The sequence below is a fragment of the Mus caroli genome, unplaced genomic scaffold, assembly GCF_978045245.1.
Source record: "Mus caroli unplaced genomic scaffold, Mus_caroli_1 scaffold_6, whole genome shotgun sequence".
Lineage (NCBI taxonomy): Eukaryota > Metazoa > Chordata > Mammalia > Rodentia > Muridae > Mus > Mus caroli.
Genome location: NW_028227261.1, coordinates 113307516 through 113331453, shown reverse-complemented (window position 1 = coordinate 113331453; position 23938 = coordinate 113307516). Strand labels below are relative to the sequence as shown.

Here is a 23938-nt window from a genome sequence, read left to right as displayed (position 1 = left end):
AGGACCTGAGTGTGATTCCTAGCATCTGCATGGCATCTTACAACCATCTGTGACTCCATTCCCAGGAGATCTGATTCTGTCTTCTGGGTCTTCTGGGTTCTGTGTGCATGTGGTACATAGACATAAATTCAGATAAAGCACCCATAGCTGCAATCAAATACTTTGAGGAAAAAAAGCAGCTTAGGGCAAAAAGTTTTTACATCAGCTCACAATTGTAGTTACAATCTAAGACTGGGAAAGTCGAGGCAAAGCCTGAAAGAACTAGTCATTTAGTCACAGTTGAGCCTAGAGAGAAGAAGGGATATGTGTGTGCTTGTTCATTTGCTTGCTTGCTTAGGCTCAGCTTGATTTCTTCCTGGATACAGTTCCGACCTCTGTACTGCCACCCACAGTGGGCTCTGCTTTCCCAGTAAGATACCAACTACTCCACAGCCATGCCTGTATAGGCCACTCATTGTAAACAGTCTTTCTCTGAGACTCTTTTCTAGTTGATTCTAGGATGTGTCGAGGTGACAAAGCTAACCATCATAGCTTAGTTCTTTGGAAAAAAATACAGTGTGTGCACAATGCAAGTGTGTGTGTGTGTGTGTGTGTGTGTGTGTGTGTGTGTATGAGAGAGAGAGAGAGAGAGAGAGAGAGAGAGAGAGAGAGCGCACTCAAATGTGCTAATGAGTTATGCTTCCAGCCTCAAAAAAACATTTTATTTTTTAAGATTACTTATTTTACCTGTGTGCCTGAGTGTGTGTATATGCGTCACGTGTGTACAGGTGCTCATGGAGGCCAGAACAGGGCTTTAGGTGTTGTTTTGTTTTGTTTCTCGAGACAGGGTTTCTCTGTGTAGCCCTGGCTGTCCTGGAACTCACTCTGTAGACCAGGCTGGCCTGGAACTCAGAAATCCTCGTGCCTCTGCAGCTTAGGTGTCTTGAAACTTGAATTGCAGGTGAATCTGAGCCACCCTGGTTAGGAACCAAATTCTCTTGCAGAGCAGTAAATGCTCTTCGCTGCCACCTTTGCTCTCTGTGTTTTGAGACAAGGTCTCTCTAACTTATCCAGACTGGCCTTGATTTTTTTTTGATTTGTTTATGTGTGGCCATGTGGTGGTGGTGCACAGCTTTAATTCGGGGGAGGCATAGGCTGGTAGATCTGAGTCCAAGGCCTAGTTTCAGGACAGCAAGGCTACCACAAAATCCCTGTCTGAACACATACACACACACACACACACACACACACAGATTTGTGGGTTTATATGTGTGCATGAGTGCAGGTGCCCATGAAGGCTAAAGGTGTTAGGTTCTCTTTCTGCCAGTGCTGGGAAACAAACTCAATAAAAGCAGTAGATGTGGCTCTCTGTTCCTCCCTGTTCCAGAGACAGCTGCATCTTCTTGTGCAGTGCCAGCCTCATCTTGTAGACAAAATGGTAAAGGATTTGGCCATATTGGGTGCCTGGTTACCAGGGTTGCCATCTGCTCTCCATGTGGCAAAGTGGAGATTGTTGCCATCAACGACCCCGTCATTGACCTCAACTACATGGTCTACATGTTCCAGTATGACTCCACCCATGGCAAATTCAACGGCACAGTCAAGGCCGAGAATGGGAAGCTTGTCATCAACGGGAAACCCATCACCATCTTCCAGGAGCAAGACTCTGCTAACATCAAATGGGGTGAAGCCGGTGCTGAGTATGTCGTGGAGTCTACTGGCATCTTTACCACCATGGAGAAGGCCAGGGGCCACTTGAAGGGTGGGGCCAAAAGGGTCATCATCTCCGCCCCTTCTGTCGATGCCTCCATGTTTGTGATGGGTGTGAACCACAAGAAGTATAACAACTCACTCAAGATTGTCAGCAATGCATCCTGCACCACCAACTGCTTAGCCTCCCAGCCAAGCTCATCCATGACAACTTTGGCATTGTGGAAGGGCTCATGACCATGGTCCATGTCATCACTGCCACTCATAAGGCTGTGGATGGCCCCTCTGGAAAGCTGTGGCGTGATAGCTGTAGGGCTGCCCAGAACATCATCCCTGCATCCACTGGTGCTACCAAGGCTGTGGGCAAAGTCATCCCAGAGTTGAATGGGAAGCTCATTGGCATGGCCTTCCATGTTCCTACCCCCTGTGTCCGTTGTGGATCTGACATGCCGCCTGGAGAAACCTGCCAAGTATGATGATATCAAGAAGGTGGTGAAGCAGGCATCTGAGAGCCCACTGAAGAGCATCCTGGGCTACACTGAGGACCAGGTTGTCTCCTGTGACTTCAACAGCAACTCCCACTCTTACACCTTTTGTTCCGGGGCTGGCATTGCTCTCAATGACAACTTTGTGAAGCTCATTTCCTGGTATGACAATGAATATAGCTATAGCAACAGGGTGGTGGACCTCATGGCCTACATGGCCTCCAAGGAGTAAGTAACCCTGGACCACCCACTCCAGCAAGGACACTGAGAGCAAGAGAGAGGCCCTTGGTTGCCAAGGAGTTCCTGTCCCAACTCGGCCCCCAACACTGAGCATCTCTCTCACAATTTCCACCCCAGACTCCCATAATAACAGGAGGGGCCTAGGGTGCCCTCTCTACTCTCTTGAATACCATCAATAAAGTTTGCTGCACCCACACACACACAAAAAAAGCAGTAGATGTTCTTTTGGGTTTTCAAGATAGGGTTATACTCTATGTAGCCCTAACTGTCCTAGAACTCACGTAGACCAGGCTGGTCTCAAACTCAGAGATCTGTTTGCCTCTGCTTCCTGAGTACACAGCCGCCACCACTGCCATGGCAGGCTAGAAAATGTTCTTACCCCTGAACCATCTCAATAGTCCTAGGCTTGAATTGTTGGTCCTCTTACCTCTGGTCCTCAGTGTACTCTACCTGAGGGCTATGCCAAAGAAAATCTGCTCTTTTCATATTTTAGTTTATGGAACTGTTTGTCCCCCACCTCTCTCCTTTCTCAGGGCCCTGGTTTTGTAGCCCAGGCTAACCTGAATCTTGTTATGCAACCAGGCTGGTCTTGAACTCAAGGTTGACCTTCCTCAGTTTGCCTGATTACTGGGACTACATATATTCCACTAAGCCTGTTTGTTAAGTACTTAAAAAAATACAGGCCAGGTGAGTGCCAGCACTCAGGAAGCAGAGGGGAGGCAATCCTGGTGAGTTCTAGGACAGCTTGGGCATAGAGAAATTTAACTCTCAAAACAAAACAAAAACAAAAAACAAAAAAACCCCAACAGCAACAAAAAGTCAGATGCAGGTGGACCTGAGTGCCAGGCCAGCCTGGGCTATATAGAAAGACCCTGTTTTAAAAATCAAAACAAAACAAAAACAGACTAATAAACAAAGCATTTTGAAAAATTACTCCAGTTTTTATATTGTATGTGTATATATGTGTGGGTATGCATGGGCCATGGTACACAAGTGTAGGTCAGAACAGTTATGGAGTCAGTGATGCAATTTCACAGGGTCATCCCAATTAGGTCAGCAGCCTTGGTCACAGGGACATTTTTCCACCAAGCAGCCTACTGATAGAGTCGAGGGTTGTGGACTGAGGGGCTAGAGAACTGGCAGAGTGGTTAAGGGTATTTGCCCCTCATCTAGAGAACCCAGGTTTAATTCCCAGCATCCACATGGTGGCTTACAACATTGTTAACTAGTTTGAGGCAATCTGTTGCCCTCTTGCTCTAGTTACAGACATGGACTAGACAGAGACTGGTAGATCTCTTAAGTTCCGGGCTAGCCAGGGCTACTATAACGAGGCTTTGTCTAAAAAGGAAAAAGGGAAAAAAAAAAAAAAGGCTAGGGATTTAAATACTAGAACTAGTAAATTAAATTGTGTCAGGGCCCAAACACAAGCTATGATCCATTATCATTTTTTTTTTTAATTTTATGCTTATGAGTACACTTGTTACAGACACACCAGAAGCGGGTACTGTTCATGTTCGTGTTTGTGTACATTCATATTACAATGCAGGGATGAAGGCCAGTGTTGGTTCCCTCCTACCATGAGGGCTCTGCTGGCTTGGAGAAGACTTAGGTCCTCAGGTGTGGTAGCAGTTGCCTTTACCCATCAAACCATCTGACATTTAATGTGCTTATTGTAATTGTTAGCTTGCCTAGTGACTTTAACCTAATTTCCTAAAGTCTGTTTCTTTATCATGGTTTTTATAGACATTTCAGTTTAACATACGCTGATGGTTACACAGCTTTACTTGGGATTTGTGGGGTGGGAGTGTGTGTGTGTGTGTGTGTGTGTGTGTGCTTTCTCTCTGCCTAGGGTACATTTGAACACAATCAGTTTTAGGCACTAATTTTCATCGAAAGCCATAAGGGAAAGTGTTTACATGGTGGCCCTGCTTCAAATGAGGTGAGACGGACACCTCTGCAAATGGAAGTTTTCAGAAACCACGTGGAAGGGTCACCTAATGAAAGTTCTCCAGGGTGGGGTAGGGAAGTGCCATGCGGTTTGAGCAGGTTCTCTCCAGCGCATGCCCTCTCACCACATGCCACGGCACCTTATTTTCTAGATTGAATCTATAAAGTATCTGTCTTAAAGCTTTTGCAGTAGCAGATTGGACTGACTGAAGCCATAAAGGTGTGGGTTTTCGGGAGCCCTGCCCTTTCTGACTAGCTTCTGGGACGAGGGAAGTTTTTGTTTTTAGACAGTGTCTTGCTGTGTAGCTGGCGTTGTATAGAGTTTGTTAGTCCTTCTGACTCCCCCTGAGTGCTTGTGTGCTACCATGCTTGGCTTTGATTATTTTTCTAAAATTGTGAAGTAGTTGGTCTTTACAAAACAATTTCATTGCTTTTATGATGGAACTCCTAAGGGTCCTTATTTTGGATTTTTAAAAAAGATTTTAATTTTAAATTTTTTAAAAAGTACTTCCTATTTGTTTATTTGCTTTGCTACATGTACCACCTGCAAGGCAGAAGAGAGCAACCTTACAGAGGGCTGTGAGCCACCAGGTGGTTTCTGGGAATTGAACTCAGGACCTCTGGAAGAGCAGCTAGTGCTCTTTAACCACTGAGCCATCTCTCCAGCTCAGTTTATTTTATCTTATGCATGTAAGTGCTTTACCTGCATGTATGTCTGAGTACATTCATGCAATCATACATGCAGTGAGGAAGTCAGGAGAGAATGTTAGATGCCCTGGAGCTGAAGTTACTGACAGTGTGAGCCACATGTGAGTGCTGAAAACTGAACCTTGGATCCTCTGCAAAAGCAGGCAGTGCTTAGAACCACTGAGCCATCTCTCCAGGCCTGTATTTTGTATTTTATAATATTTTAAATATGAATTCTTGAACATATATTGTAAGAAATTTATCATATCAAAAGAGCAAGGAATAACCTGATTGTCCTAAGGTAAGAAAGCCACTTTTGAAAGAAAGAATTTGTGTATGGTGGTGGTGCATACCCATAATCCTAGTTAGTACATGATGGGCAGGAGGACTGCAAGCTTGAGGCTAGCCTTGGCTACATAGCTATAGCCTGTCTCCAAAAAAGGCTTCATGTGTGTATGTATATAATCAAATATTATGTTAGCACTAATAACGACACTCAGAGAATACATTATTTTATTTGTTATAAAAATATGGACTACTTCATAAACTGTATCTTTTTTTGGGTAGGGGCCATGTTAATCTATGTAGGATTCCAGTGTTAGTATATGTACTGCCAAACAAGCACTTTTCTAGTGTCTAACGTAGCACCAGGCTGGCTTCAAACGCTGGAGTTAAAGGTGTGTCCCACCCTGGCATGCTGTTTGTGGCTTTGAGACAGTCTTAAGTGGCCTAGGCTGGCCCAGCATAAGAATATTTTATAATAAAAAAGTTCATGATATAATATAGGCAAAACCAGAATATAGAATTCTGTATGTCTACTTGTTTTTTGTTTTTTTTGTTTGTTTTTTTGTTTGTTTTTTGTTGTTTTTTGAGACAGGATTTCTCTGTATAGTCCTGGCAGTCCTGGAATTCACTCTGTAGTGAGTTCAGGCTGGCCTCGAACTCAGAAATCCGCCTGCCTCTGCCTCCCGAGTGCTGGGATTAAAGGCGTGCTGGGACTAAAGGCGTGCGCCACCACTCCCGGCCTGGCGCATGCCTTTAATCCCAGTCCTCGGGAGGCAGAGGCAGGCAGATTTCTGAGTTCGAGGCCAGCCTGGTCTACAGAGTGAGTTCCAGGACAGCCAGGGCTACACAGAGAAACCCTGTCTCAAAAACCAAAACCAAACAAACAAAAAAAAAAAAAAAAAAAAGGCGTGCGCCACTACGCCTGGCTTGTATGTCTACTTGTTAATATTTCCTTTTGAGTCTTTTTTTTGTTGTTGTTGTTAACATAAATGTACTTATTGTGACATTTTAATATACATACCTTGTTAAATCTTGTTCATTTTTGCCTCTTTACTACACCCATGTCAATTTTCTTTTTATGGGTGCTTGGAATTGAATTTAGGGCTAGGGATTGAATGCTAGGGAATACATTCCTAGCCTGCTTAAAACCGTGTTTAGTTAAGAGTAGCTACACAGTTGGCTCCATGGATAAAGCACTTGTTGCTCTTGCCGAGGACCTAGGTTTGACTCTCAGTTCCCAGGTTGTGGCTCACAGCCATCCATAACTCCAGTTCCAGGGCCACACTCCGTCTTCTGACCTCTGCAGTTAACCAGCACACATGGTGCACATACAGACGGACTTTCAGTACAAATATAACAAATAAATTTAAGATTATGTGTTGGGAGAGATGCATGGGAGTTGGCCGAATGACTTGGGTTTGGTGGGTAGAGGAAAAGAGAGCATGTGGGAGCCACTAAAGGAAGCTGCACCAACGGTCAGCCTCGCTGTTCCTGAGTGGGGAGATAGTGCTTGCCCAATGTCGGTAAAAAGAGAACATGTATTTATTCTGTATTCTTATTAGAAAACTGTATTGTTTTGTTTGACATAACGGTAACAGTAGCAGAGAATGAGGCTGAGCATGGAGTAGAGTGTGCACCTCTGTGTGCAGTGGTCTGGCCCTACTGTTTGCATGGGAACAGCAACCTCAGAACTGGGCATAGCCTACCTTTCATTCTTTTCAGTTGGGGGATTTAACATAGACATCATTTTTTGATGAGATGCTAAAAGAACATGCTGATAACTCTGACATAAATTATTAGAAAGGAACTTTGTTTGGGATATAAAGGAATGAATTATTAGGCAAATGAATAACTTATTTATTAGCATATCTTCTTTTTCTTTCAGGCACATATTAAATTTCCTATTGACTACCCATATTCACCACCTACCTTCAGATTCTTGACCAAAATGTGGCACCCCAACATTTATGAGGTAAGAGATATTTGTCATAACTTTCTCTGTGCTTTTAGTTTTTAGATTAGTTGTTTAAAAAGAGCGAGGGTTTTACCAGTCAAGGCCCTGAGCTTGATCATCAGCACCACATAAAATAAGTTATTTGGGCTAGAGGGCATGGCTTAGTGGTAGAGCATTTGCTTAGCATGCACAAAGATCTGAATTCAGTCAGAGCACCACAGCCCCTGCCCACCTCTAAAGTGAATTGTATATCTTAGTAAATTGTGTTTTGTTGTAATCACAGAGAAATATTCATGATTTTTGCTCTTCTACTTTGTAGAATCTGGCTTAATAATTTAAAATAAGGGTAGTTTTATAATATGTAGTAATTATAATCCAGTTAAAGATGGAGTCTTTGTAACTCATTGCTAAGATTATAATGCACATGTGTTAACAATTACATTTTAAAACTTTAGTAACGTAGTATAAATGTATTGTGTGCCTGTCCTCTAACTTCATAGCAAGGGTCACCTGTTGCTGTGGGCAGAGCTCTGCTCAGTTTTGTGGGGGGATTTCTCCTCCTTGATGTGGACTGGCTTCGTTTCAGGAATTACTGCTGAGCATATGAGCCTCTTCTGGAGTAAATCCAAGGCAAGGTTCTTCTGTGGACACGTCTGTGTGCCTGAAGACAGCATTTCTGCTAGGACTGTTGGTTGAAACACACTTAGCTTTGGGCTAAGTCATGACAGTACTGAGTAACGTGTTAGCCTTTCCTCTGAGGGGTCTTCATAGCCTTTCCTTTTTTATTTGAGACCAGCTTTCCTAATGTATTTTAGGCTGTCTTTCCCTTTGTCCTTGGAACCTCCCACATGGGGTTCTGGGCATGCACAGTTTTTGTTTTTCCAGCTAGAACCTAACAAATGGTGATGTGTGGTTACCTCTCCAGAAGCAGCCTCCTGCGGTAGTCTCCTTTACTATTTAACATGATCCTAACCCTAAGGAACTCATGCTCAATGAGCAGAGGCACTGCAGCTTGAGTTTATAACGTGCATGGTGCATTGTGGATGGAGAGGACTGGCTCTAGAGAGTTGTCCTCTGGTCTCACACGTACCATGGCGTCCCTCCCTCAGTAAATACATACATGTCAAAAACAACAGATGGGGTCAGCATTGTGGCTCATGCCTGTGATCACAACAGAAGCAGGTGAGTCTCAGTTGGAGGCCAATCTTGACTACAAAGAGTGTTCTGGGATAGTCAGGGACACAGAAAAACCCTGTATGGGATGGCCCAAAAGGATGTAAACTTTACTGTAATATTTGTGAATTTATTTATTTTAAAAATACCATGTTTGTAAAATTAATAAAGATGAAGAAGAAATGTAGAAAGAAATTTATTTTGAGCCATAGAGATGAGTCAGCAGTGAAGAGTGCATACCACTTTCGCAGAGGGTCCCGGTTATGCTCCTGTTGTTGTCAAGTGCACAGAACTGTAACACCAGCTCCAGGGATCTGACACCGTAGTGTCTGCAGGCACCTACATTCTCATGCATATAACTGATTCCTACATACTCAAAATTAAAGATGCATCTTTAAAAACAAAATAAATTTAACATGGACATGCCTTCAGTGATTATACTGTACAGTAAGATTCCTTTCTGCATGGGGCTGGAGAGAGGACTCAGTGCTTAAGAGCCCTGTGTGCTCTTCCAGAGGTCCTGAGTTCAATTCCCAGCAACCACATGGTGGCTCACAGCCATCTGTAACGGGATCCGAGGCCTCTTCTGGTGTGCAGGTGCACATGCAGGGAGACTATTGTATACATAATAAATAAATACATCTTTTGAGGAAAAAGAAGATTCCTTTCGTACTATTCCATACTGCGAAGAAGTAGAGCTCTGACAGGATATGATGGTGCGCACTATAACCCTAGCACTTGGAAGGCAGAAGCAGGTGGATCTCTGCGAGTTTGAAGTAAGCCTGGTCTGCATAGAGAGTTTTTAGCCAGGTAGGGCTAGACAGTGAGACCCTGTCTTTTTTTTTTTTTTTTTATTAAGTAGTTTTCTGGTTATGTTTTGTTGTGCTCAAAATTATACAGTTGGAGTCCTATTGAACTTATAAACACTATTGTGTTCATACAGATGATTACAAATCTTACAGATAGGATGACTCAAAATATTACTGCTCACTACCCCCCCACCCCCCTGCAACCTCAGTTTACAGTTTATGGTAGAGCCTCGTATCATGAGAGGCTGAGCCCAGGAACTAAAGGCCAGCGTGGACAAAACAAACCAGGCATTTGCTGTCTTGATCGTGGTAATATATAATTTGTAATTTGTGTTTACTGTTGTTTCCTCTGCTTTTCTCACTGCCTTCCTTCCCTCCCCTCTGTCCATCTGCTTACATTGCCAGTGTTGGACTTGAACATTCTCTTGCTGCAGCATGGGGCCCATCCCTGTGCCCAGCCTTGGCTGTGGTGGTGTTGGGTAATAAGACCATTGTTATGTAGTGACTTCAACAGCAGCAGAACTTAGAGCGTGAGACAGACAGAGCATATTTTTGCTTCCTTTCTCTTTATTGTTTATGGTCATTATATTGGTTTTACTAGATTGAGTTATTCTCTATGTAGTAGGATTATCTATTATCTTATAGAACTTCTAATTTCTCTAAATACTAATTTTAATGATTTCTCTTCATTAGGAATCAACTGACAAAGCTAAAGCTAATACCTTAGGATTTATTACACAGATTGTACTGTTGCAGTCTTATGACCTTTTAAACTAATTATTACTATCTCATTGTTATTAAACTCATAGAAAATTTAAATACAAATATTTTTAAAATTAAGATTTAGTGTAATATTTATATAAGCTTTGTTTTCATTGTCCAAATGTTTTAGCCACATTAAAAACCATTTAGATAAACTCTTAAAAATGATTTTTTGCAGCATCTTTAGATTTTAAAAAAAGTTACATGGGACTAGAGAGAGTTGAGTGGTTAAGAGCAGTTGTTGTTCCTGCAGGGGATCCAGCTTTAGTGTTCAGCACCAGCGTGATGCAGCGTCACAGCCAGGACTGTGTTCTGACATCTGTGGACACCAGGCACACATGCGGTCCACAGACACATGAAATAAAGCACTCATAGACATAAAGTAAAATGTAGAGGCTTAGGAAAGCTTACAGAAACAGTTGATACTTTGGATGTTTTGAGGCAGTGTCTCACTGCATTGCCCTGGGTAACAGCAGACTCTCGAGTCTCTGCTTCGTCTTACCCAGTGGTGGGAGGTACAGTGTGTCCCCCACTCCTCATCCTGACAGGTCCCTTTTGTTTGCTGGTTTGGGTTTGGGGAGAGTAAGACTGAGATAGGGTCTCAGTAGCCCAGTTTGGTCTGAAGTCACTGTAATCCTGCCTCTGCCTGTTCTTTCTGCTTTCCAGATCCTGAGAATTTGTAGGTGAGAGCGTTGGGCTCAGCTGTGGATCTTGGTCTTTTTATATTTCTATGTTTATATATGTTTGCCTGAGTGTGTGGCTGTGTGTAATGCCTGTGGAGGCCAGAAGAAAGGTGTCGGATCCTTTAAGCTGCCATGTGGGTACTGGTAATTGAACCAGGGTTCCCTGGAAGAGCAGCCATTGCTAAATTGCTAAGGTACTACCTCTACTTTGTTTTAAGACTGGATGTTGAAAGAACTCACTATAGAACCTTAATGCTGTTTTCATTATCCTGTGTCCATAGAGGGAAGCCAAGGCAGAGGCCATGGAGAAAGTCTGCTTTCTGGCTTGTATCCCACGGCTTGCTCAGCTTGCTTTCTTATACAGCTAAGGACCACCTGCCCAGGGGTGATAATACCCCAGCCCAACATCCACATCCATCAGTAATCAAGGCGATGCTGGAAAACCTTGTCCACAGAGCAGTGTGGCTCGCCTGTGCCAAGCTGGCATAACAGTTAGCACAGTGAGAAGTGACAGTCTCATTAACAGTTGCATTTCCACGAACAAACGAACAAAAATGAACAGTGATAAAAAAGCATTCAAAAACTGCTCAGAAATAAACTCTAGAGGCAGAGAGAGGCAAGAGGATCCCTGTGTTTGAGGCTAGCTCACTCTGTAAAGCCCTTTAGGGAATTTTAACAAAACTCAGTAATAAGATTAACCTAATTGAAAAATAGCCAAAGTTAGCCCCAAATGTATACTCAGGCTGAGGGAGGACGATTACCAAAGCCCGGAGTTTGAGGCCAGACTGGACAACTACCTGTTGGAAAGGAGACCCTGACAGTTAATGAACTGATGTGCTCATCAAACCCACGGTGAGACCTCACACCAGCATACGGGAGCAGCGTCTGAGCAACAGAGAACAAGACCTGGAAGGCTGGGAAGAAGGGAAATGCCACATAGGCTGCTAAGTCCCGAGCAGCGCATCTGCTATAGGAAAAGCTAAGTGCCGGTCTCGTAGCTAACCACACTTCCCGTCTAAGAGCGAGAAACAAATACTCAGTGTAGGCAAGCACAGCACTGCTCACACCAGTGTCCCCCATCAGGACCCGCAGGTCAGACTTAGCACATCCGTGCAATGGGTAATTTTCAAGCACCGGCTACAGAGTAGAGACAACTCTGAAACATGCACTTAAGTGAGAGAAGTCAGAGGAAGGGTGGTATAGTGTATGACTACATCTTATTAAAGGTCCAGGTAGTCAACAGAAAAGCAAGATGGGAGCAATGGGAGCCTGGGAAGGCAAAGGAGTGGGGGAAACCACCAAGCAGAGTATTCCAAACTGGTGTGGTCGACACATTGATTGCGTAGCACTGTGAGTGTACAGAACCACTGGCGTGTGCTTTTCTGTGGTGTTGGGCATATTCATACTGAGCTCTCCTTCTAGCCCAGCGACTTCCCCGTTTGCTGACATTCTGTTTGCCTGCTTGAGTTTATTGTAGTGATGACAGACAGGTGTGTCTCTCACTGTGTAAATTAGGCTAGCATGAACGTGCAGCCATTCGCCTGCTTCTGCCTTTCAAGTGCCACCATGTCCATTCCAGTTATTCCAGCCAGCCATGATTACCTAGGCCTTTAATCCCAGTACTCAGCAGGCAGAGAGATGGGTGGAATGAATTCAAGTCCAGCCTAGTGCCAATAGAACTCCAGGCTAACCCAGGCTGCACAGACAAGACCAAAGTTTAATTTAGTAAGTGAAATTCATCTCAATTTATTAAAAAGGATATGATCTTGCCTTCTACAAAAGTAGTTTTGTGGCTAGAGGTGGAGATGCACACCTTTAATCACTAGGCACTAGGGAGGCAGAGGCAGAGGCAGAGGCAGGTGGATCTCTGAGTTTGAGGCTGGCCTAGTCTAACAAAGTGAGTCCAGGAAAGCCAGGGCTCTGTTACACAAAGAAATCCTGTCTCAGGAAAAAAACCAACGAACCAACCAAAGAGTAGATTTGTGAGTTTGAGGATATAGAGAGACCCTGAATAAAAAACAAAACAAAACAACAAAAAAGTATTTGTTAACTGTACACAGCGGGTTTCATACATTTCATACATGGACATAATTTTACCACACTCCCTTCCTCCTCCCCCTTGTCCGTCCCACTGTTGTTCTCAAATTCCTTTTCTCGGCCCAGCTAGTCCTTGTTCTACCCTGTCTGCTGCTGCTGCTGTTGCTTTTTTGTTGTGGTAAATGGGATGCATATGGTTGCTTACAAGTGCCTGGGCACCTTACTACCAGTTCCTGCACTTTAGCATTGGAGAAACTGTCTTTTCCTCCCTAGCAACCATTAATTATAAAACCTCAAGGAAGGGTGGGGTGACTGAGCTTCTGCTCTTTGAGTGACAGGTGATCTCCTGTAGGGCTTTTGAAGTATTCATAGCTGCTGTGAGTTCAAGAGTGCACCTGCTATGCCACGTATAGAAGTCAGCGTTCCAATCGCCTAGAGATTGCTTACAGCCTCTCTGATCCTTCCTTCTGAGATGTGCACCTCAGGAGGGCGCTGTAGGTGCTCTGTCTGTTACTGAGGTGTCACTTGTCCCCTGCACTTTGACTTGTATGAGCCTTTGCAAGTTAACCATTGTCCACTGCCACAAGGAGCTTGCTGACCCAAGCTGCCCACAGCATCAGTCTGGGCGTAACTATAGTTACCTGGGAGGTGGCTTGACAGGCGGCATGTCGTCTTAATCAAGCAGCATCGTAGCTTCCGTAGGAGAACGTAGAACTACCTCAGCCTCAGGCTCTCGACCAGGCACAGAAGGTGGTCTGGCTATTTGCTTGCTTGCTTGCTTGTTTATAATTTCTGGAGCTAGAGAGACCTTCAGCGGTTAAGAACATGTACTGCTCTTCCAGGTGACCTGGATTCAATTCCCAGTACCCACACAGAACCTCACAGCCAGCTGTATGTAACTACTGCACCCTTTGATAGCCTTTGTGGGCACTGCACACGTATAGTAGACAGACGTTCGTGAAGGCAGAACAAATAAAAATGAAATGTAAAATTGTTTTAACTGTGTGTAAGTTTGTGTGTATGAACACGTGTGTGTGAACATGTGTGTCTACAGAAGACAGTGGTATCAGATCCACTGGAGCCACAGGTGCTGTAAGCTGCATGACGTAGGTGCTAGGAACTCAACTTGGGTCCTAGGTCAAAACCTTATCTTCGTATTATTTTGCTTTTTAAAGATTTGATTGTTGGGCTTTGGGGGATTGTGGACTGTTGAGAGGAAGCCTGGTAAAGTCGAGCTGGGCTTGAAGCCCCAGGGACCCAGAAGGGATGGTAGGTGCTTCACCCACTCCCAGCACCAGGCCCCTGTCATGCAGCCACAGCCTCTCATAGAGAGAATTGTGGCCATCAGTCACGTAGGGCAGTGCCCTAAAGCTTTCCACATGTAGATGAGACATCCTTAACATCTCAGACCAACACACTAGGAATCATCTACTGTCAGACTCCAACTCACTCCCAAACTGTATGTAAGATCCTATCCAGAAGGAATAAAGATGTGTGAGAATTCCTCCATTGTCTGAGAGCACTGTCACACAAGAGCTGTATTACTGCCTGGGAAGAGAAAACTCTCCCGAAGCTTTGGCCAGTAGAAGCTCCCCTGCACTTCACTCAGTAGCCAGCCCTCTGCTGCTGTCTTGGCTCAGCTTAGCTCGGCTCTGCCAGAGCTGAGGGGAGGTGGGGAGGTGGGGATGGGGTCAGGTCAGTGTTGGCCAGGCGGGTCCATGGTGTGTGTGGTGCCCTTGATGGGGAAGGCTCAGTCCGCTGTGTGTGAGGTGCCCTTGTCTGGTACTCCTGGGTTCTATAAGAAAGCAGGCTGAGCAAGCCATGAGGAACAAACCAGGTAAGTCGAAGCCCTCCATGGCCTCTGTACCAGTTCCTGCCTCCTTTGGGTTCCTGTCCTGACTTTCCCCAGTGACGACAGTGATAAGGAAGTGTAACTAAATCAGCCCTTTCCAAGTTGCTTTTGGCCATGGTGTTTTATCACAGCAGTAGTAACACTGGCCAGGATTTATAGACATGTACTTTTTTTTTTTTTTTTTTCGAGACAGGGTCTCTCTGTATAGCCGTGGCTGTCCTGGAACTCACTCTGTAGACCAGGCTGGCCTCGGACTCAGAAATCCGCCTGCCTCTGCCTCCCGAGTGCTGGGATTAAAGGCGTGCGCCACCACTGCCCAGCTGACATGTACATTTTAAAAAATACTTTTAAAAAACATTTACTTATTTATTTTATGTATTTGAGTACACTGTCACTGTCTTCAGACACACCAGAAGAGGGCATTGGATCCCATTAGAGAAGGTTGTGAGCCACCATGTGGTTGCTGAGATTTGAACTCAGGACCTCTAGAAGAACAGTGAGTGCTCTTAACCACTGAGCCATCTCTCCAGCCCGACATGCCCATGTTTTAAAAAAAAAACATTTTTTTTTATTCTCATACATTGCAGTTGTTCCTCCTGGAACATACATATAATTTAAGAAATTAAAAACAGGGCTGGAGAGATGACTCAGTGGTTAGTTAAGAGCACCGACTGCTTTTCCGAAGGTCGTGAGTTCAAATCCCAGCAACCACATGATGGCTCACAACTATCCGAAATAAGATCTGATGCCCTCTTCTGGGATGTCTGAAGACAGCTACAGTGTACTTACATATACTAAATAAATAAATCTTAAAAAAAAGAAATTCAAAACAACACAATTTTAAGATGCCTTGCACTGGGGAGATGCCTCAGTAAAGTGATAATTGTGCAAACAGGAGGACTTGAGTGCCTATCCCCAGGACTCCTGTAAAGAGCCAAGTATGACAGTGCAGCGCACATCTGTAATTCCAGTGCTGTGTAGGTGGAGGCAGGAGGTTCCCTGTTGATTTTTAGCTAAGCAGTGTAGTTGACTATCTCAGTGATCACAAAATAAAGTAGAGAGCAGTTGAAGAAATGACGTGATGGTGACCACCAACTCCCTCACACAGGCTCACTCATATATTCACACACATGTACAAACAAGTGTTTTGTTTAATTTTTCCAGACACGGTTTCTCTGTGTAGCCCTGGGTGTCCTGAAACTCCCTCAGTAGACCAGGCTGGCCTCAGACTCAGAGATTCCACCTGCCACTGTGTGGGCCCCACACCACTGCTTCCCAAGTGCTGGGATAAAAAGCTGCCACCGCCTAACCATCTGTATTTGTTTTAAATTTGAGTTATATATATAATAATTTTAGCCAGGCGTGGTGGCGCACACCTTTGATCCCAGCACTCGGGAGGCAGAGGCAGGCAGATTTCTGAGTTCGAGGTCAGCCTGGTCTTCAAAGTGAGTTCCAGGACAGCCAGGGCTAATTCAGAGAAACCCTGTCTCGAAAAACAAAAACAAAACAATTTTATACTTCATATATATATATATATATATATATATATATATATATATATACACATATATATATACACATATACAAACACATACATATACATACATACACACACATATATGTGTGTGTGTGTGTATGTATATATAGATACCAGTTCAAACATTTTAACTCTTATCTACCATCCTTGATACTTAAAAAACAAAAAACTGCTGGGCAGTGGTGGGGCACACCTATAATCGCAGCATTCAGGAGGCAGAGGCAGGTGGATCTCTGTTGAGCTTGAGCTCAGCCTGGGCTACAGAGTGAGCTCCAGGACAGCCTGGGCTGCACAGAGAAACCCTGTCTAAGGAAAAAAAAAAAAAAAAAAAAACAGGAAAAAAGAAGGTAGGGGGAGAAAAGAAACAAATGACTCTATTTTACTTAGCCTATTATTTTCTATAGTGTATATGTATATTTATATACTTCCTTGTGGCCTATGTGTTCTAAATAATCTGAATGTACTTGTTAGATTAGCTCTTATAATGTTTATGCATTATGCAAATTATAATGACCACAGCAATTAGTTTGTAACCATATATTTAGGAGTTATCGTGCTTGTTTGTTTTTTTCTGTTTGAGAAAGATGGTGCTACAGACAGGACATACATCTCAGAGACTAGCCCATCTGTCTTGTGGCCTGGAACTCAGTATGTGTATAGATGAGGCAGTTTCAGACTTGGAGTGGCCTCCTGTCTCTTGTCTCCTCCAGTGCTGACATGGGCTGCCATACCTGGTCTAAATAAAAGTTAATAATGTTTAATTCTTCTTTAACTTAGAATTTGAACATGGAAAAAAAAAATTTTTTTTTTCCCCAAGACAGGGTTTCTCTGTGTAGCTCTGGCTGTCCTGGAACTCACTCTGTAGACCAGGCTGGCTTCGAACTCAGAAATCCACCTGCTTCTGCCTCCCAAGTGCTGGGATTAAAGGCAGAGAATTTTTTTGTTAAAGGTTTATTTACTTATTATATGTAAGTACACTGTAGCTGTCTTCAGACACCCCAGAAGAGGGCATCAGATCTCATTACAGATGATTGTGAGCTACCATGTGGTTGCTGGGATTTGAACTCAGGACCTCTGGAAGGGCAGTCAATGCTCTTAACCACTGAGCCATCTCTCCAGCCCGAGAATTTTTGTTTGTTTGTTTGTTTTGGTTTTTTTAGAGACAGGGTTTCTCTGTATAGCCCTGGCTGTCCTGGAACTCACTCTGTAGACCAGGCTAGCCTCGAACTCAATAATCCGCCTGCCTCTGCCTCCCAAGTGCTGGGATTAAAGGCTTGTGCCACCACGCCGGGACGCACGCACGCACGCACTCAAAGCCATTTTTTAATTTAAAAAATTTATTGCTAAAAATTGTTTAAAATTTTTTAAACAAAAAAATGATGTGTCTAATTTTATCACATTTTTGATTTTTGTTTCCGTTTTATTAAAGTCAGGTTCTTACTATGTAGCCCTAGCTCATTTGGGATCTGCTGTATAGACCAGGCTAGCCTCAAACTCACATATATCTATCTACCAAGTGCTGGAATTAAAGGCATGTATCATCATTCCTGGCTTTGAGTGCGTGCGTGCGTGCGTGCGTGTGCGTGTGTGTGCACGCATGTGCACATGCGCGCACGTAGTTACATTTGTCTTGAGACCTGGTGTGACTATGTAGCCCATCTCGGCCTCATACTTGAGTTGCTTTTGCCTCGGCCTGAGTACTGGGATCGCAGCTGTGTGTGGTCACGAGTTGCTCATATCAATTTCTTCCATATTTACTGAATATTGTATTATTGTCTTGTAGAATGGAGATGTGTGCATTTCAATTCTTCATCCGCCTGTAGATGACCCGCAGAGTGGAGAGCTACCCTCTGAAAGGTGGAACCCTACTCAGAACGTTAGGTAAGGTGTACAATATGAAGAAGCTTTCCTTTGATAGCTTTCTCCCTGGCTAGAGCATGAGGGTGTGTTGCAGGTTTAGAGGTGAAGGTGTATCCTGGTGGTCAGCGGGCTAAGGAATGCCACAAAATTCACACCACACAACAGACCTCGTACAACCGAATTATTAGAGGGTTGGGGCATGAGTGGGAATAAGAGAGAGGGCAGGCTGTGATGGCTTGGGTTTATAGCAGGGTATAGGGACATGGACATAGGGAGAATATGCACCAGTGTGGACAGTGGACACCTGGCATGGGACCTGATTCTGGTGTGTGGGTGGCCTTGGCTGCCTGACACATGCCTCTGCATCACTCGAAAGGGCGGGCTCCCTGAGCAGTGGTAGTTGGGACTCGGATTTCCCTATCTGCTTCTTCCTCTTACGTTACAATTTACTCCTCATTAGATCCCTTAGCTTTTGTGTAAATTGTTTAATTTTTATTCTGTGAGTGTGTGAGAACTATGGAAATCAGTTCTCTTTTTCCATCATGTGGATTCCAAGATCCCAGTTTTGTTCATCAGGATGCAAGCTCCTTTTTTGCTCACCAAACTTGCCAACCCCACCTGGGTGGTTTTGAGGAACTTAGGCACACCCTACTAGTTATAGTTTTGATGAAGTAACAAATATACTTTTTGGACAATGTGGTGGCACACACCTTTAATCCCAGTGCTCTGGAGGCAGAGGCAGCTGGATCTTGGTGAGTTTGAGGCCATCTTTTTGAGACCAGGGTTTTTCTACGTAGCTCTGGCTATCCTAGAACTTACTATGTAGACCAGGCTGGCCTTTCAGTCTTAGTTTTTAAACTCTGTACTTTTGTGCATTTAACCAGGGAATCCTTGTTTTTGCGTTTTATGCTAGGAATACATCAATAACAGTTGCAGCACTGCTAGGCAGGAACTGTTAAAATGACACGGTTGCTTTAGTAGCATTCAGAGAAACTGTAATATGTCAGCCATTTAAACTACTATATTTTGCCATGTGTTGCCTTGTTCTACCAGTTAGAACTAGATTCTTTCCCTGGTGTCCTCTTTAAATATCTTCTTCATGTTGAAACATATAATGAGGACAGTTTAACTGGGCTATCTTTGCTATTATTGTCGGCCTTTTCAAAGAATCCCTTCTAATTAGCAGAGTCAGGGTAGAATATAAACTAATGTCAGTGATAGCAACAGTGTGTGGTGTTTACTGCTGGCAAAAGAACCAGGTTATGCTAAACCTACAAATAAATCCCAGCTACAAGTTCCCGTGTTAAGTCAGGTTTTTAAGAACAAGCTCTGACTGGTGAGATGGTTCAGCGGCAGAGGTTAAGAGCACTGACTGCTCTTCCAGAGGTCCTGAGTTCAAATCCCAGAAACCACATGGTGGCTCACAACCATCTGTAATGAGAAACAAACAAACAAAACCTATGGGCCAGAGTGAGCTAGGGGGCCAAAGAAGTAGGGAGAAGAGAAAGGGTGGGGGGAAAAAAGAAAGAGCTCTTTCTGCTTTCCAAAGGCATTCGGGTGTGGTTATATGTAAATTGGAGTGGGACAAAAAGGCCAGGCTGTTTTGTATTTATTTGTTTGTTTAATTCACTCATTTGTTTATGTATTTATATTTTATTTATTTATTTAGAAACAAGGTCTTACTATGTGATCTTAGCTGACTTGGAACTTGCTGTGTAGACCAAGCTGGCCTCAAATCAAACATCTTCTTCCTTGCTTCTCTTTCTCCCTTGTACTTTCCTTGGTGTCTCTGTGTGAGACTGACTTTTGCTCTAGCTTAGACACTGCAGTGTGCTGAGATTTGACACCTGTGCCACCCTCCGTGCCTGCTTTGTGGCTTAGCCAGCTGATTGCTAAAAAACGGTTTTTAAAACAAATGTATTTGATTTTAATTCTGCATTTGTGTATCTATCTGTGGGTATGCACACATGAGCAAAGAGGCCAGAGGCTTTAGATCCTGAGGGCTGTTGTGAGCAGCCTGATGGGAGGTGTGGGTGGTGGGGACTACATACCAAACTCTAGAAGAACAGTCCATGCCCTTAACAAACACTGAGTCATCTCTCTAGCCCCAAAACATATTTAAGAATTTCTTTTTATAATTTATTCACACACACACACACACACACACACACACACACACACACACACACCCCTACCTACACCCCTCTCTGTCTCTCTTAAGAAAAGACCAGGCCTCCCAAGGACATTAGCTGAATAACCGGTACAAGAAGACTAGGCAAACTCTCCTACCAAACCAGTAGGAGGAGCATGGTCCCAAGAGCAGGCAAAAGAATCCGAGTTAGCTAACTCCCTCTGTCAGGAGACCCACAAGAGCACCGAGCTACACAGCCATAACCTACACAGAGAACCTAGACAGACACATTCAGGCGCTGTGATTGTCATGTCAGTCTTTGTGCCTCTGTAAGCCCTGCTTAGTTGGACAGTGTGGTGGCGCACACCTTTAACCTCAGTGCTCTGGAGGCAGAGTCAGCTGGATCTTGGTGAGTTTGAGGCCATCTTGGTCTACATAATACATGTGTAGCCAGCACTACACAGTAAGACCAGGGTCTTCCTATGTAGCTCTGGCTATCCTAGAACTTACTATGTAGACCTATAGAATGTTGATTCTATGGGCCATGTTCTCCTGGACTCCTTGGCCCCTCTGGCTCCCATAGTTTCTTCTCCCCCACTTCCATGGGGTTCCCGAGGGGAGGAACCCTGTGGAGAACTCCATCCTGGGCTCTCTCCACTTAATGTTTGTCTGTGAGTCTGTGCATCACTCCTATCAGCTGCCAAGGAGCCTCTTGGATGACAGGCGAGGCGCCAATCTCCGAGTCTATAAAGATGTCACTAGGAATCATTTCTTCTTGTTTTGTTCTCCTAGCCTGGGTCGGGCATGGGCTTCCTCTTGTGGGTGGGGCCTCAAAGAAGACCAGTCATTGGCCACTCCTACAAGTTCTGTGCCACCTTTACCTCAGCACATCTGCAGAAGGAATAAGTTGTAGGTTGAAGGCTTTGTGGCTGGGTTGATGCCCCAGGCCCTCCACTGGAAGCCTTGGTTACAGAAGACGAACAGTTCAGGCTCCGTATCCTCCATTACTAGGAGTCCTCCATGGGGTCACTCTCATAGATTCCAGGGAGTTTCCACAGTACCCCCAAATGCTCTCCAGTTCCAACAATCCCTCCTTTCACTCTCTCCTTCTATGCACACCTCCGCCCACCCTGATCTTTCTATTTCCTTCCTCGCCTGCAAAATCTGTTCTGTTTTTCCCTCCCAGGGAGATGCATTTATCCCCTCTAGCCCAGCTTGTTACTTAGCCTCTCTGGGTCTGTGGGTTGTAGCGTGTTCCCTTTACCCTGCAGCTCATAGCCACTTACAGATGAGTACATTCCATGTTTGTCTTTCTGGGTCTGCATTACCTCACTCAGGTAGAAAGGTGATCTTTTCTAGTCCCATTCATTTGCCTGCAAATTTCATGATGTCATTTTCTTAGCAGCTGAGTAGTACTCCATTGTATAAATGCATCACGTGTTCTTTATCCCTCAGCCCACGGACATCTAGGTGGTTTCCAGTTTCTGGCTATTATGAATAAAGCAGCTATGAACATAGTTGAGCAAGTGTCCTTGTTACCAAGATGGAGCCCCAAAAGTGGTATAGTTGGGTCTTGAGGTAGATCTATTCCCAATTTTCTGAGGAACTGCCAAATTGATTTCTAGAGTGTCTCCTTGCTCCACACCCTTGCCAGCATAAGCTGTCACTTGTGTTTTTGATCTTAGCCATTCTGACAGGTAAAAGATGGAATCTTTTGATTTGCGTTTCCCTGATGGCTAAGGATATTGGGACATTTCTTTAAGTGCTTCTTAGTCATTTGGGATTCTTGGATTGAGAGTTCTGTTTACATCTGTATCCCACAATTGGATAATATGGTTGTTGATACCTAGTTTCTTGAGTTCTCTATATGTGTTGGATGTGGAGTTAGTGAAAATCTTTTCTATTCCGTAGGCTGCCATTTTGTCCTATTGAGAGTGTCCTTTATCTTATAGAAGCTTTTCAGTTTCATGAGGTCCCATTTATTGCCCCCCCCCCTTTGGTTTTACAAGACAGGGTTTCTCTGTATAGTCCTGGCTGTCCTGGAACTCACTCTGTAAAGCAGGCTGGCCTCGAACTCAGAGATCTGCCTGCCTCTGCTGAGATTAAAGGCATGCGCCACCACGCCCGGCTGAGGTCCCATTTATTAATTGTTGATTTCAGTGCCTGCTCTATTGATGTTCTGTTGAGGATGTTGTCTCCCGAGCCAATGTGTATCTGACTTTATGTTGGGTCTTTGATCCGCTTAGACTTGAGTTTTGTACTATGTGATAGATGTGGGTCTATTTGCATTCTTGTACACGTAGACATGCAGTTAAAGCAGAAACATTTGATCTGAGTGTGTCTTTGTTGAATGGTTATTTTGTTTCTTGGTTTCTGTTATTTGTGGCCTGTGTTGAGCTGCGAGGGGTGGGGGTGGAGTGTCTCCACCTGAGTTCAGGGCTGGAGTTCCCAAGCCTCTGATCCAGCATAGAGGCTCTGCCTCACTGGGCCTAAGACACAGTGAAAAGGAGAGGAGGAGAGGGACTGGGGAGTCAGTGTGAAGACACAGAGTGGTCATGCATGGGTGGTTCTGGCGGCTGAAGTGGCTTCTGGTCCTAAAGAATAATTTAAAAAAAAAAAAAAAAAGACATTTACGGGGCAGGAGGCAGGAGAAATGGCTTAGAGGTTAAGAGCACTGAGTGCTCTACCTGAGGTCTTGAGTTCAATTCCCAGCAACCACATGGTGGCTCACAACCATCTTCTGGTAAGTCTGAAGAGAGCAACAGTGCACTCACATCAATCAATCAGTCAATCTTTTTTTTTTTTTTAAGACATTTACTGTGTGTATATTTATGCGCCGTGTCCTGTAAGTGGTATAAAGTATAAAGCACTTTGTGGGGAGATCTTCTCCTCTGTCCTTTTCATCTCCGTGATCAAACTCAGGTCATCAGGCACCTTTACCTGCTGGGACATCTCACTGGCCTCTAAAACCAAAATTGTATAATCCATTTTCCATAATAGGTTATATTTGTATTCATATTTGTATGAGAACTATTTTAAGGGAGGAAAAACTTCTGTAAAACTGACTAATTTCTTAAAGCCTGTGCTGTTGGACAGTAGGAATTGACTTTAACAGTGAATCTTCTCTCCTTCTCAGGACTATCCTGTTAAGTGTAATCTCACTGCTTAATGAGCCCAACACCTTTTCTCCAGCCAATGTGGATGCTTCAGTCATGTTCAGGAAATGGAGGGACAGCAAAGGAAAAGACAAGGAATATGCTGAGATCATTAGGTAAGGCAGACCATGTACATTCTGGAACTAAGGGATTCAATAATCTGTTTACTTTAAAACAGTTTCTCAATTATATTTATGGAGTAACCTAATGAATTTAGCTATTGCAAGAGAACCCAAACACAGTAAAAAATAAAGAGAATTCACTGGACAGGATAGCAGACCTTCTGGGTTTGTTTTGGTTGTCGTGTGTGTGTGTGTGTGTGTGTGTGTGTGTGTGTGGTGTGTGTGTGGTGCAGTTTAAACCAGGCTAGCCTTGACACAGAGATCCAGCCTCTGCCTCCCAGGTCCTAGAATTACAGCGTACATCCCTGTGCCCTGCTTGGTTTTGAGTGGTCAGCGCTGAGGTGAATGAATCAGATGAAGGAGTAAAGGCATCGTTAGTGTAAACTGTGCAGATTTGTGTTATAGAAGCTACAAGAACATCTGTGTGTAAGGCCTGGCAACAAACTGAAGCTTCCGGAAAGTGCTGCTCTTATGTTCCAGTTTCTCCAATCTCAATGGCTTTGGGTTTTGTACTTTGGCAAGAAAGTTTT

General features: G+C 44.1%; 1 protein-coding gene and 1 pseudogene across 1 annotated transcript in view; one reads left to right on the top strand and one right to left on the bottom strand.

Moving 5' to 3' along the window:
• Positions 1-23938, top strand: part of Ube2r2 (ubiquitin conjugating enzyme E2 R2) — a 56817-nt gene that overhangs the window by 31144 nt on the left and 1735 nt on the right. The window contains exons 2-4 of the mRNA XM_021160361.3: positions 7219-7305; positions 17924-18021; positions 23268-23402. Of these exons, the coding sequence (XP_021016020.1) occupies positions 7219-7305; positions 17924-18021; positions 23268-23402 (320 nt within the window). The remainder of the gene's footprint in view (positions 1-7218; positions 7306-17923; positions 18022-23267; positions 23403-23938) is intronic.
• On the bottom strand, positions 5573-5673 carry LOC147004387 (U6 spliceosomal RNA; annotated as a pseudogene).